The 15837-nt window shown below is 39.9% G+C and overlaps 1 protein-coding gene across 1 annotated transcript in view; it reads right to left on the reverse strand.

Moving 5' to 3' along the window:
• The window catches only part of LOC113481689 (VPS10 domain-containing receptor SorCS1-like), a 181089-nt gene that overhangs the window by 78103 nt on the left and 87149 nt on the right, over nucleotides 1–15837 (reverse strand). The window contains exons 6-8 of the mRNA XM_026851517.1: nucleotides 14921–14985; nucleotides 5954–6072; nucleotides 3000–3089 (exon numbers count right to left, since the gene is read on the reverse strand). Coding sequence (XP_026707318.1) covers nucleotides 3000–3089; nucleotides 5954–6072; nucleotides 14921–14985 — 274 coding nt within the window. The remainder of the gene's footprint in view (nucleotides 1–2999; nucleotides 3090–5953; nucleotides 6073–14920; nucleotides 14986–15837) is intronic.

Below are 15837 nucleotides of genomic sequence, written 5' to 3' on the forward strand. Positions count from 1 at the left end.
AAATAAAATAGCGTTCCAACTGTTTGCCTTTGGGGATTAATTGTCTTTTCCCTTACTATGGCTTTGTCCAATAGATGCAGTAACAACGCAAAGTTTTGATACAAAGGGATCAGTATATAGGCATCAAACAGGCCTTTGACCAATATCAGGAATTTTTTGGTTTCCACATTGGGAAAATTGGGGGTTGCTTTTTGGGGAGGAGGAATAATACACAAAGAAAGCTTTCATCTTGATAAGGAGCAAGAGCTTCACTGCATCTTCCACTACTACACCCTGCAGAAAGGGAAGAGGACAAGAGTGAAGCAAGGCACCGTTCTCAGTCACTGTCATCTTCAGGGGCTCCCCACACAACTGAGAACCTGAGCTTTCCTACTCTGTTCCAGCACACAGCAGAAGTAGATTAGTATGCAGTTCTACTATCTGTCCCTCTTGCCTTTCCAAAGACAAAAGTAAGAGCATCATGCTGTGCATGGGTTTGATCAGGTATCTACTCAAATGACTAAAGGCCAGGGCTTTCTGAATTACTAAATAGGCTTCAGTTGCCCTTTCTGCACTTGGTCAGATAACTTTTCTTCTTGGCAAGTTAAATAGCAGGGATGTGTAATGCCTGTTTTATCCTGTCAATTACTGGGACTGTCAGATCTTTTTAAGGTCTGTATTTAAGGATTTTTTTGTGGTTATTGTTTCTTCCATCAGGATGTGCATCCTGAGGTTGAAAGATTATGATGAATTTAAAACAGAGGTACCACACACACCCATCCCATCAGTATTCAGCCCAGCATGAGTTAAGGACAGGTCTTTTTAAAAGAGAAATTGCTTGGCTTGCTTCCATATTCACAGATGTCTGCCCAGTGCATTGGTCTAAAGTGAAGTGAATGTATCCCACGTGTACATTTAAGGTGATTATCATGACTGACATTACAGTCTGTGACAGAGCCCACATTGTGGTGCTGTGGTACAGAATATAGGCAGTACCAACCCACAGATCAACATCACTGCAGAAATGAACAGGTCTCAATATAGACCATTTATGAAGTTAACACCACCTGTATGCACATACGCAGGTATTTTCTTGTATGGGAGAGAGTTTCAAGTTCATTTAGGCTTTTAATCAAACTGGCTACCAGGCTGTCAAAGTCAACAAGGATATTTTAGTTTTGATTTGCTGTAGCCCATGCCTGCCTGAGCAGCAGTATCACCTGCCAAAGCTGCCTGCTGTCACACCCCTCCAGTTTAGGAAGAGTGAAATGCAGAGACAAAAAGCTTGCTATTTCCATCTTCACTTCCAGAAGTCGCTTAGTACTGTTTACCATATTTGGCCCCTCTTTTTTAGCTGAAGGAGATAAAAGAGAATTTAGGCATAAAAGAAGCTGTTTGTTTCAATTCCTTGAATAGTATAACACTTTGTGCATTTTTAATAAAAGCAGCTATCCTGCTTTGATAGCAGCCTACTAGACAGCCACAGCTTCACTGTAGCTCCTTCCAAGCCAAATGTAGCTCTTCCGTCTTTGAAGATATTCCGAGATTGTGACAAAGCACCTTATCTCCTTAAATATCTGTCATTTTCTTTGGGTCAAATAACATGAATGTGTTGCTCCAATTCCTATTCTCTGAGAAAACATTGCAATTCAACTGTAGTACATTTTTCCTGGCTCTCCAGAGATCTCTTTGAGAAGGTGAACAGTTGGAAAAATAAGTATGTGCTAAAGGAGACAACCTGTTCAGAGCAAGCAGTCTCTCTACAGATGATCTGAATCAGCTGTAAATGACAATTTTGATTTGGATGTTACAATAACTGTGCTAAAAATGAAACTCCTTTGCTAAGGGCTACTTTAAATAACACCTGTTTATATTTGACCTGAACTGATCGCGTAATTCCTTCCTGCTTGGACAGGAAGTTTCAAACCAACCTATCTTTAAACACTACTGAAGATTTTGGGGTAGACCACAGGTCTTCTGTGTCAGAGCCACTGGTAGAGTCCAAAATGTCCTGTAAGCTGTTTTTTCAGGTGATGTAAACAGGAGCAAAGGGTACAACAGCAAAGTAAGGTATGGCATTGAAGGCCTGGGTTTGAGCTGCACTCTGGTTATATGAAGGTCACCCATTCAATCCAGTATAAACAGGTCAGTTGGGCTGAGGAATCAAAGACAGCCAGCTGTAATATTAGCCGAATTGTTCCTTTGAATATTTACACCTACAAAATCTGGTGCACTTTCAATTTCTAGGAACAGGCTGACCTTGCCCCTTTTTTTTTTTTTTTTCCATTTTGACAATCCTTGCTTACTTTCTGGGAATGCATTTGTCTCTAGATGTTAGACCTCACATAGAATCCATTTCCTACCTTTGGGATTAAATTTTATTTAAACCAGACTATATCAAGAATGAAAAGGCCTCAAGAAAAAAAAAATCCTGTCTTTGTTAAGAAGCTATGAGGAGCCCAGCTGCAAAATGATGATTTCTTCAAAATGGAGCAAACATTTTATAGAGGTCTTAAAAAAAAAATTCAGCTCCAAAATGCAGCAATAGCCTTTCAAGCTCCAATGCTAATTCACCATTGTTCTTAATTAGGGAAGATATGGAGCAGATACACAAAGACATCTCTTTGCTTGGTTCCCATTAAAATCTGCTAATGAGGCACAGCACAGAAAGCAACCCACACAGGACGGGGACAGGAGAAGGGCATTTTAAAACCAAAAAAAGGGGGGGGAAAAAAAAAAAAAGCAGAAAAGAGAGTCCCCATCAAAACTTAATTAACTAACCATAAAGAAATGGTAATTGACATGAGCTGTGGTATCCGTCTACTTTTCATGCTGATGTCCTTGACTAGCCAAAGAGCTGACTTTGTTTTCAGTCCTTTCTTGCTTGCAAATGTTCTGTTAAAGAACTATGTTTTCACTCATTGCATATCATCTTGCAGTTACTTGTGTTGGATTTCAGAATTTCTGTACAATCAAAATATCTGTAGGTTCATATGAGCATTCTGGTAACAGCAACCTACCTTGGGCAAGGAGTACTTTGGCAGCTTCATTTGTGCAAATGCATTCCTCCTGTAAGAAACGTAATAATGTGGTCTTCCTCCTGATGTCAACTACGAGAGAAACAGGAATGTTATCATCAGGATTTTTAACTTTTTTTTATTATTATCATGGAAAATACCAAGCAAAAGCTGTCAAGGGAAATACTACAGTGTTGGTGGCAATGGCTTAAAACTGCAGCACTATAACAGCTGATGAATAAAAACCGATCCAACTGATGGTGACTGAAGAAGAAAGCAAGAGGAATTTAATTTTCTGCAGAGAGACAAAGGCCATAATTTCAGGTAAAAGTCTGGGGAAAGTGAAGTCCTGGCTTCACCTGGGCCATTATGTCACCTGCTGATACCACAGCTCTCCTCTGCCTTACCACAAAACAGCCTGTTCTTCACTATCTGCAGAGCTGCCATGTAGGCTATGGGTTAGATCAGCAAATTGGCAGACATGACTCTTGATTTCTATTTCTGCCTCTACCTTTGCTTCCTGTGTGGCCCTGTACAAGCCATCATATGTATCTAAACATTCACAGCTTTTGAAGGCAGTTGATTTGGTATTTCTGTAAAACTGGCCATTTATTTAAGTGCCTAAATACTGATGGCAAGACCTTGAAAATACTGGGTTAGAGCAATGTGAGGTTTCATTTTCTACCAGCTATTAAGGGGTGGAAAAAATAGAAAGAAAAAAAACCTGTCAATGTTATCTGACTTCCAGTGCAGCTGAAGTATAATCAATGTTTGTAAAGTACATTGAAATCCCTGGATGAAAGATACTGAAGAACAAATATTCCAAGGGATTCTCCATGCAGAATTTTGCTTTAATTGCCTGATATCTGGGCTTATCAAGACTTTTCTTTAGTAGTAAGTATTTTAAAATGCACTGCAGTATTTTAAAACACAAGATACACAGAGACGAGGTTCATACCAGATTAAATAGTAAGAACCATTTCTTATTCTAAAACTCTTCAATTTATTTTTTTAATAGAATTGGGCAAAAGTTAGGTGAAAAAAGGCCAGAAGCATTGTTTATGAGACACTGTGAGTTTGTAATAAAATACAGTGTAGTGGGAGAAATAAACCCATATTCCCTTATCCTCACACTTTTGAGCCTACTTATTCTCATGCCAAATGCTTTAGCTGCAGAAAAGCTAGATGGAGATCAAGGAAGGTAGGGAAGGGTAGGGGCAGGTGCTCAGGGTGTTCATCTATTCTTCCAAGCCTTTTCTCTCTGCTATTCATCATCTCAAGAACTGTGCCTGGGATAAGGCAGGGTCCAGCATCAGCCACTGTTTAACTGTTCCTTGCCAGCCAGGTACATCCAGACACATATGAAACCACCTGAAGTATCCCATTTCAAATGACCAGCCAACAGTGAATTCACTGACTACTTAGAATAAGGCAGAGTTTGTTTTCAGGGATTACAATATTATTATTTCATACCTGTGCATGTCAATTATTAATGATATGCAAGTAATATCTCTTTGACCTGTTATATTTATTTTTCTTTAAGAATCCTAAGAAGTTTAAGGATTAAAATGGGAGCTTTCCAAATTGATATATTACATGACACCTTCTCAAACTGCATTACAAACACAAATCTATAAAGTTGTGCAAAGCCCATTGGGCATTAAAGGGAACAACATAAGAGGCCGCCTCTCTTCATATGTTCCTCCTTACGTTGTGCAGCTAGCACGGAGGTAGAACAAAGCTGAAATTTGACAGCACTGGGAACACTATACTACAGCTTATAGACAGAAAGAGAAATGCATCAAAATACAAGGGCTATCCAGAAAGGTAGATAATCTCTCCAGTATTGACTTCAGATGAGGCAAAGGGGTTGGTTTCCCTACAGTGTGTATTGACATTAGGTCAGATCAGAGAAGACCAAAAATCTTGAAGAGCACAAAACCAAGGCATCAGTGATGAAGTAATGAATCAATTCACATATGAAGATAAATTCTCCAACTCCTGCGTCACTCAAGCCACAAACATAGTCACTCTGAAATGAGAGGGCACGGCTGAACACTCATGTGTGACTGTTTTCCTTAGCATATAAACATTTCATTTATGCCTCAGACACACTGGGCACAAAACCTATTCTGGAACGTATGTCCCAGATTTATTTGTGGATGATTTAGACTGGTGTTTATGACTGAGTTCATTAACTGAAGGTAATTAGCAATCAACTCACCCAATTTAAAATATCAGTCCTCTCTCTTCCCTCCACCCCCAAGCATGGCAGAATATAAACTGCCTGGAAGACCAGTTTAGTCCTAATGATTTCCAGTTCACCTCCATGTTCACTGCAATTCTGTTGTTATTTTTGTCCTCTTCAACTGTTATTAAATGGACACTGGTGGAAGCCTAATGAAACCCACAGTAGTTCAGATCTATTCACCAGCTCTCACCTGGAACACAGCTTGGCTGAGTACATCTCATCTTCAGCCTTTTCACTATAATCACAACTGAGGCATAACAATAAAGCCTGATTAGTCCTTCTCTGGTTCTTCCCCTGACTCCTCCCTCCTTTCTATTTCCCTCACATGCTCAAAAAAGCTTTGGTCTATACCCTTGCAATAGCAGAAGACTGACACATCACTTCAAGCTGGGGGGTTAGAGCAGTAATCCTGGGGTGCTGATGAGATTGCAGGGAGTGGCACAGAGCACTCCAGTACATATGGTGGATGCTCCAGGCAGAAACTCTATGATCCTACATTTACAAGAAACTAGAGGTAAAAGGAACATTGTAAGGAACTGCTACAATCCACTCAGTGCCTTTATTATTTGGATCCAGTCTTGCCTAATTAATTGGGAGCTATCACACACACACACACACATGCAAAGGAATGGAAGAGAAAATAATATAAAATAGAATAATACAATATAAAATAGTAGAATAAATAAGAGAAGACGGTGTTCTGCACCTGAACAAAGACATAATCATCCTGGACAATCAAGGAGTTATGGTCAATATATCCTGGAAAAGGTTTGCTGCGAGTGGCTTCACTGCAGTTCTGCATCTTGCAAGTGATGTATTGGGCATCTGAAAGGAAAAAAACAAAGTCAAAACACTTAAGACCCTGAGCACAGATTCTTCCTACTGTCACAAACTTATTTTCTGAGGCATCAGTGCCGTTTCCCAGCCTCACACGACATGAAGTGACATCAACCATTCAATGCAGCACAGCACTTCTTTCCCTTACACCCCTCGTAAATCTACCCTTGATTACTTTCTTCCCTTAAGTACGTTCTTTCTTCACCTGATTCACCCTCCCATTATTTCTTTCACTCCAACCTATAGCATACAGCAGACTTATACATTGCTCCTTTATACCAAGAGAGAGCCCAGCGTAGCTGTTCCAATTACTCCATGCCACTCCTGGGGAAGTAGACCAGAGGCAGAAGGTGGCACAATGTAATGCTTGGGGCTCAGGTCTGACAGAAACCTAGTCAAGGACATATCATTCAGCCCTGCTGAGTTTACTTGGATGCTATCCAGGCTTAAGTTTAAAGCAAGGAACTGAGTGGGGGAACAACAAAGTTTTACAGAGGCAACAAACAGTCCAGGTCCTGTGACTCCCAGAGTAACCATGGGTCTGAAGAGTTGTGTCTGTGCTGCAGGACAGATAGTCTCTGTGCTGAGCCTCTACAGTTTCCTTGTCATGTCCATGGTGTGGGATTTGCTGTAGAGCATGGCAGTTTCTCCATGGTCACATGCTGAAATTGTTTAGAACACAACCAAGGTCCAGAGCATACACAAGAATGAAGATATTTTCAGAGGCCACCTGCCCCATAGTGTCATCAGTAAGAATCCCTTTCACAGTGAAACTCTGTATTTCCTACAGCACTTATACTCTGCAGAGTAATCCAGATCATCTCAGCAAGTCAGACTACCTCACATTTAGGGGTTTTAACCTACTTCTCTGTTGACACTGTAGGTAGATGCACTCTAGCAAATCTGGGTGATCATTCCACACTCTCTTGAAACAAGAGGCTTTAAGTAGCTTCAGTCATATGTTTCAAAGTAAATGGCCTAAATCCAGCCCTAGAGCCATCTTTTCCACTGTCACTATACGGGATGTCCTCATCTCCTATTATTAAGCACTGAATGGTGCTTATCTCATAATACATCATCTGAAGAAAAACAATTTGAATTTCTTCATGGTGGTAATTTATCCTAGAATACAGAACCATATTCTCAGTATTCAATTTGGGCTCTTTCAGATAAATTAAGAAGTTTCACCTTGTTTAATGACAAAGCTGATCTACAGGAAGAAGGATTTTGGCATTGTAGCATTAGCACTTATGTGACAGAAACACTACATGGCATTTAATGTTAGAACTACTTCTAATCTTTTTCCTTGTTGGAGAAACACAGCCCCTTCTTTGATATAATTAACACATTCTGATCAGAGAAGTAGCATTTTACACTGAAATAGAAATGGATGGATTTTACCATCTTCTATTTAATCTTGGTTTTAATTAAAATCTATCATTTGACATTTCTTTCCTTGCATCTAAGTGCTGTTGACTTCTGCTTGAAACAGACATGCAGGGTAACGAACCTGCACAGAAGTTTGATGAGGGATGCCGGCATTTTCAGAGTCCTTGGAATATATAAAGTGCTAAGTATTATTAGTTACTGCAGTTTATAACATTTTATGCTTTCACAGCTCACTGCAAAGCATTAATTAATAGAACCCGGACAGCATGATTGAAATGCATTTCCCTTCAGAGGAACATGATTTTTTCCACATTAGCCACGAGAGGGCAGGGAACGACGTAACTCCCAGCCTGCTCATTCCAGTGAGCTCAGGAAAGTTCCCTTTCAGAGCTGTTCAGCCCTCCGTCCCTCTGCTCCCAGCAAGGAGGGGACAAGGGAGCCAGAGCCTCTTCCACCACCCAATAGTACTGTGTGGTGCAGCATTTCCCCTCCTTGTCCTAAGACAGAGGATGGGCGTGCATCTCTTCATCTGCAACACTTTCACTTCCCACTCCTCCTGTTTAATTCAATCCATTGTATCATGAAGGACAGCCCCACAGCCCTGCCCCCACATTCATAGAATGGTTTGGCTTGCAAAAGACATTTAAAGGTCATCTAGTCCAACCCCCTTACAATGAGCTGGGACATCTTCAACTAGATGAGGTTGTGCAGAGCCCCGTCCAGCCTGACCTTGAATATTTCTGCGGAAGGGGCATCCACAACCTCTCTGCGCAACCTGTTCCAGTGTTTCACCACCTTCATTGTAAAAAATTTCCTCCCTATATCTGGTCTAAATGTACTCTCTCTTTCAGTTTAAAACCATTACCCTTTGTGCCCTGTCACAACAGGCCCAGCTAAAAAGTTTGTCCCCATCTTCCTTATGAGCCCTCTTTATGTATTAGGAGGCCACAATAACATCTCCCTGAAGCCTTCTCTTCTCCCAGCTGAACAATCCCAACTCTCTCAGCCTTTCCTCACAGGAGAGGTGTTGCAGCCTTCTGATCATTTTTCTAGCCCTCCTCTGGACCTGCTCTTAAGGGTCCATGTCTCTCCTGTGCTGAGGGCTCCAAAGCTGGATGCAGTACTTAGTTGGGGTCTCATTCTCTCTCAAGAAGGTTCCCGAGTGAAATGCCTGGCAATCCTGAGTTTAAACAAAGCAGCATCAGTTCAAACGGCTGTTTCCCCCTGCCTGCCACCCCTCGTGCTGCTGGCAAGACTAGGTGGTTTTTCATACATGGGACTGAATCACCCAGTGTAGTGCTCTATAGGATCACTCAGCATAAATCTGTACAGTGTACAGGATCAGACCTCTGTTTCCCACTTTGTTTTCTCTTTTTTTTCCCCCATCACCACTATTTTCTTTTACTTCCACAGGCGCATCGGCCATCTGGGACATACTAAGATAAGACTGCAGTGCTGTCTTATATCCCATGCAAACGGATTATTTACCCTGAGAGCACAGGGAGGTAGAAAGATGGGTGCTGCTAGGAGCAGCCAGCAAAGAAGATTAAGAAATCGCCTCCACAAGAGATTTTAAAGAGCAGGCGAGGTTGACATCCATTAGAGGTGACTGAAGTTTTTTTCGATCCTGTTTTAACGGAAGTATGGGGACTATGTCTATTTCTGCTGTGATCACGGGAGTCTGTGCAGCAGTGATTGTACCATTGATGAAGATTTACTAAGGCAATTCCTGTGAACTTTTACAGTGCAATTCTCCACGGCTTCAATTCTAAAATGCTAGTAATAACTACTAAAGGGCAGAGCACCAAAATTGCTTAAGCTAATCTCCCAAACAGACAAAACCTGAGATGTGCACACCAAGAAAATCTCCCTGTGCTATGGGAGACAGAAAGAAGAAGCAGCAGGCTGCTTGCAGCGCCTGGATCCCTCTTTTTCCCTAAGGGGAGTTTTGCTGTGCTCACATTAACTCAAGGATTTTGTTTTGGCATTTCATTCTCATGGACATTTTATGTGATTCCATTGGCAGAGCTTTGTAACTTAGCATTAATTAATGTCAATTAATGTATTCAGTTGCTAAACTCTGGAATTAATTTCATTATTTTTCCCACACAGCTGTTTTCCCTGCCATAGGTAATTAGGACATTATGCTTTTCAGGACATTATGCTATTCTTCAGGATACTTAGCCAACTGCTTTCTAGTCTGAGCTTGCATGTATATCTTTCAAAAATCTTAGTTGATCACAAGGACAGTCAGAAAATATTCACTGTACTCACTGCAAGTGTATAATTTTTACTTTTCTTGTCTTTAATTCATTCAGAAATGTGTCCTTCTCTCTACATATAAATCCACTAAGGACAAATCAAAAGCTTAGGCATTAGGGATAGTTTCTGCTTTTGAAGGATGACTGGCATCCTGTAACTAATGAACTGTAAGAACATGGTAGTAACATACTTCACTGAAAGACCCAGGCCTGTAACCCCTCTCCAACAGTGACTAATAACAGAAGCCTAGAAAAGGTTATAAGAATCTGTCCACACGTGTTGGTAGACTAGGTACACCTTCAGCATCCACAACCTCCTTATGCAATGAGTTCCATAATTTCATTAAACATTCTCCCATACTCTTCTACTCCTTATTCTACTGCCATTCTCTTTCAACTCCATATTTGAGAAACACACAAAATGCCTGTTCTTTATCCATTTCCATCTGGTCTGAACGTTGATTTGTGAAATGTTTATGAGCAATGCAATTAACCAGTAATGAAGATCAGTGAAATGAAGCCACCGCATCTACTAACTACTCACAAATCTGTATTTTTCCAGCTGCTACTCTTTCTTCATTGCATGTCAGAGTCAGGAATCTCTCTTTACATTGGGAAGTATATCCTCTGCCATTTCTGGCATAAGGATATAATTGGAGAAAACAACAGATGTCATTCTCCAAGACAAATATTAATCATGAACAGGAAAAAAAATCATTGCACAGGTTTAGGGCACTATAGGAAATAAGTCACCACTCTAGCTATGGTAGCAAAAGATTGTCAGGCTAGGTTGCCTACTTGGTATTTCCAAAGCAATGATTTTATTCTTCCTAGCAAAGTTCTGTGAAAACTGAAATTAAAGTCCTAGCACAACTTTGTGATTCAGAGACTATTGGCTCAGATGCTCAGTCCCTGTTAATCAGCAAGCAGAGCATGCCTGAGGACCCCAGGTGAGGCTTTGGTCCTACCTGCAATCACAGCAGCATCTAAATTACTTTTCAATAAGAAAAGTTGTTGTGTAAATCAGGACAGCAGAAGAAAAGTAAAGGAAACAAGACTTTTTAAATATCATCAGCCCTCTAAATTTTTGCCTGGACATCGGCAAACCTCTTAGCTTCTTTCATCCACACTTACCAAAAAAAACCCTAATCATAAATTGAAAAATTTACTCAAAATCAATTGGAATCTATCTACATAAGCAAAGGCATATCTCATAAATGTAACAGTTGGTTTTCTTGACTTGCATCTATAGAAACTGTCACTTAGCCTCTGAGTCAACCTTGCCATTCTTTGGAGTGTCAGTGGGTACCCAGTTAGTCTCCAAATGCCTTGTGGGAATCCATATTTCTAAGTCTCACCAACACTCTGGATTCCTCAGTAGGCATCACCTGAGTAAAAAATACCTCCCATGTCAATTAGCTTGAATCAGGCTTTACTAGGATAACCCTCCCTAGCTCAAATCAGATAAGCCCCTTAATTAAGGTTCTTTCAGAACTTGTATATTCTTTACAAACCTAAACCCCACATGTCTCTAAGTTTATACACCTTCTGAGAGCACTTCAAGCTGCATTTGAGCAAACCTGGACTTAACTTCCACCAGTCACTCTGCCTGCTGTCTATGGTGGTGAATGTAACAAAGAGCAGCTTATCACGTGGTTAAGAACTGTAGGGGATTAATTGTCTTACTGGGGTGTTGACCTGAAACCAGGCAAAAGAAAATTATAATTCCTGTTGACTTTGTTGTCTCATCTTTGATCCTGTTCCAAAATCAAAGTGGAACGCTAGGGACACACAAATGTACAAATGGAAATGTGAGATAAGGTTCATATGAACTTCTTCCAACCAGAAAAATTAGTTTTACCACTATGCTCTCAGTCTCAGCTTGACTTGGATGAGGCCTGAAGCTGTTAAAAAATAAACAAAACCATCATATTTGACAAGCTGAAAATTTGCCTAGTGCTCTCCAAAATTTACACAACAGGATTAAAAACATAGATGGTAATGATTAGCCCTGCAAATATGTCTCCATCAATTTAACTAAATTGCAGTCTGTACTCAGTGTGTTCATCCCTACCCGCATCCTAGTCTGATGAGACAGTGTATTCAGAAGAAGTCCAGATTTTTCTGTATCCCGAGGAAAAAAAAACCAGTAGGAATAACATGCACTCAGGAACAACACTGCTACCCGGATACTCAGTGGGTGTAAATCAACATACCACTGAAGTTATACTGATTTATGCCTACTAAGAGACTCCTATTTTGGTCCTTGTAAACCTTTTACATTATGTATATAAACACAATAAATAAAATGCAGAGGCAGACCATAATCAAGAAGCGGAGATAGAGAGTTACTGGTGTTCTAGTAGGGAAAGCACAGTACTAAGTTTGTTGCTGACAGACATTCTCAAACAGCCCTGCCATGAGATGGGCTAACACTGTACTCTGCTGACATTTCTACTTCTTCTCACCTAAATCTGCAGTTGTACTACTCAGCTTCTGCTGGAAAAGATACCAGCACAAGAATGAGGTGTTTTTTCTTATTTGTACTGAGTTCAGCAGGTTTTTGATTAGCCATTATATTTCCACTTCAGGATCTATTATTTTATTGTACAGATTGTGTGGTTGCTTCCACACCACTCCTCTTTCTTTCCTTCTTTCTCCTTGTTTTGGCAAGTCTACCTTCTCAAATTTAATCCCTTTATCGAATTTTTACACTCGGTTAACTCTCAAAAGAGATACTGCAAACAAAGTATAAATAAGTAAATGCAAGAACATTAAAAAAAAAAAAAAACAAGAAGAATTATTTCCAAATTACCCTCAACTTGAAGAAAATGAATCTATCTCACTTTAGCGTAGTCCATCACCCCACTGGCAGCAACACACCTGCTTCATTCCAAAGGAGAAAAGGTTGTTCATCCATTGGAGGGTCATGGTTACTTGATCCAGGAAAAGGATACTGATTTAGTACTCAGAAGAAATCTCTAGTAGCCAAGACACCTGAATATACCAAGTTGGTCATGGTAACTAGCGGAATAGACCACGTGCACACTCTTGAGTCTCAAAATCCTGTGACTTGTGGTGCTACCAAATATCTTCTGGCAAAAAATGCTGTGATATGTTTCAAGGTTACTGCTTCCAGCTACCTACCATAGTCCTCTGCCAGAGACCAACGCTCCTTGGAATAATGGGCAAAAGAGCATGAATTTACTGAAAATCCAACACGTTTTCTTATATTGACAATGAGCTGAGCTGGGAACCTCCTGATTCATGAGCAGAAGTTTCATCTGAACGACTGTTTTGGGAGAGGGGCAAGGTTTGACACCACTATATTTACATTACATATTTACATTATATATTTACATTGACACTGCTATATTTACATTAGTAGTTCTGTCACTGCCTAAAGAGAAGAACTTAACTTGTGCTGCCTCACAACTAAGTCAATGTAAGTGTGCAGAACCAGTTACTAGAGCTCAGCTGCCAAGCAATAATTTGTTTTTCTACAATTCTTTACTAATACGCCTGATTCCTCAGTGAGGCTGGTTCAATCTACCTGTTTTTTGGTTTCTACCCTAAGAGCTATAATAAAGCACTCAAGAAGTCTTTTGCAGAAATGTGCTACAGCTGTGCAAAATGTTCTTATTGCAGCCTAAGAACTCAAACAAGACCATTCAAGGCATTTGGAGCATGGCACTTTCTCTGTCCACTGTGAGATGAACATCCCTCAAAAGCATCATCAGAATATAGTTCCTTAAACATCAATTATAGTGCTTCATCTCAGTGACCTCAAATTCTTAATGCCTTATAACAGTAATATTTTGTGCTGAAATAGATACTGTCCTGTTAAAATCTTTCATTCTCATTTAGCATGTCCTAAGAAATAGAAAGCTCCATGTTCCCAGCTCTGCTGCCATGTTCAGGTAAGTGAAACTGAGAGGAGAAATAATAATCAGAGATCAGAAATGATAAGAAATAGAGATAAAACATTCTTTCACTTTTACTAATCTTGCATATCTTGAAATAGAAAGACCTTTAAAGTTTTATGATTTCTATCGCAACTGTTTCTTCTCAAAATTCATCTTCCAAAAAAATTCTCTTTCATGCTAAATTTCAGTGAGTTAGAAAACTGATTACCTTAGAGTTACCTTTTCAGACAGTTTTCAAATTTCCAACAAAAAAGCTACACATTTTAAGTAACACCACTGCATTTGTGGGTACAATTCCAGGGACAATTTTATTCATTTTTAAAGGAATTGAGTGCATCATTAATACTTAAATATTGCAAATGAAAAAATCTGCTTGTTATGTTGCAGCAAAGCTGCTATTTACAGGGGAAACAATATGGAATTACAATGATGAGATCTATGGCAGACAGGCTTTCGGTGTGATGCCCACCTGAGGCAATCCCATGTTCTGGAAAAGAAATCCATGGAGGAAGACTTGCAAAGGTAGGGGAGCTCAAAGATAAACCTTGAGGAAGCATGGGTGGGAGGAGGAAAGGCCAGCGGGTGGCTTAGGGTACCTGAGAGAATTTACAGCCAATTAGGAGAAACTTTTGGAGTTGCAGGTAAAGGAGGCTCCTGAAATGGAGGAAAGACCTTAAGAGGCAAATCAGGGAGGGAGAAGAGCTGATGAAAGTGAAGGACAATGACAGGGCCAGCAATAGCAGTGAAGGATACACTTAGGCTGGTCATTAGAAGGTTTCTAACGTGAGAGAAATGAGGTATTTTCAAAGGTAGTACCTAAGGCAGAGTATCCCTGGTCTGTTAAAATTGTAAAGCTACAAACAAGGTGATATTATGTACTGTGTCAAACAACAGCAGGTAGACTGTGACCCAGGAACTTCTCTCCAATGCCATGTTCCCATGAACAAAAATCACATAGGAAGAGCAGTGCTGTGTATACTAACTCCAAATACTGCTTATCACCTATTCTTCTTTACCATGATCCTGGCTCCTTCCAAAGTCTGTTAATCTCAACTTTTTGCCTTGCTGGAAATACTTCTCTTCTGACAGATCTCCCTTGGAACAGTCAAACCCCTCATATTAAGTGAGTGAATAACTAAAGAGAAGTCAGATATCCTGACAGATTTTGCATATTCTTTTAACCACACATGATATTGTGTGGTTAAAAGAATATGAGGGCAATCCAGAACACCACAATATTTGGAAGCTGGATTTACTTACGACCATCCACTGTCTTTGCCTCTAGGTGCACGAGATCAGGCTCTCTACCAGACCCCATCATAGACCTGTAAAAGATTAATACAAAGGTATTAAAAACAACAGATACCATTAATGTCTGAGATATTTATTCCACAGAAGATCCTGATTAACTGGACCTAAACCCATACTGACAAGTAAGAACTGATCATTTTGAAAGCATTTTGGCATTTTCCCTAAAATAATCTTGAAAATTTGAGAGAAATTCAACCATTTTATCAAGTCAATGGCACTGTGTTTATGAGTTCTTTATTTCCAACCCCTTCACTTCTTTCTACATGGAGACATGTCTCTCTTCTCCTCGGTGTGTGACATTTTGATGTGTCTCCTGGTTTGGTCAGAAGGATGCATTTCAGTTCTGGGTGGGATACAGAAGACTTTAATTGATGAGATAATAGTGTTTGCCAGCATACTAATTACAGCTGTGCCTTTATATTGGACATTTTATGCACATTTGCTTAATTGACACTCTTAATGATCAATATTCCCTCATTAATTAAGAAATTTTAAAAACCCATTTCATCCTGAGACATTTTATCACTTCTGATTTAATAAAAAGTGTTCCATTAATAAAATAAATGTCAGGTTGACTCAGAAAATGATTGCTCACTCTGAGCAACAACATAAAGATATTAAGCACTGCAAATAAGGGGTTTACGGACTCAGGCTTTACTTCTGTGATAGTTTAGGCCCTGCTGGGACTGGAGACCACGTTGCCGTTGTCCCTCCCTCACCCTCAGACTGAGTAGGGCACAAACCCCGGGGTTAAAATAAGGAAAAATTTAATACAACAGTGTAATAAACAATCTGAACAAAAACAATAGCAATAATAACAATAAACAGTAATAACAGTAAACAAGAGAAAAGATATACAGAGAAAT

This window comes from Athene cunicularia (genome assembly GCF_003259725.1).
Source record: "Athene cunicularia isolate RWA chromosome 6 unlocalized genomic scaffold, athCun1 chr6_part1, whole genome shotgun sequence".
NCBI classification, from domain to species: domain Eukaryota; kingdom Metazoa; phylum Chordata; class Aves; order Strigiformes; family Strigidae; genus Athene; species Athene cunicularia.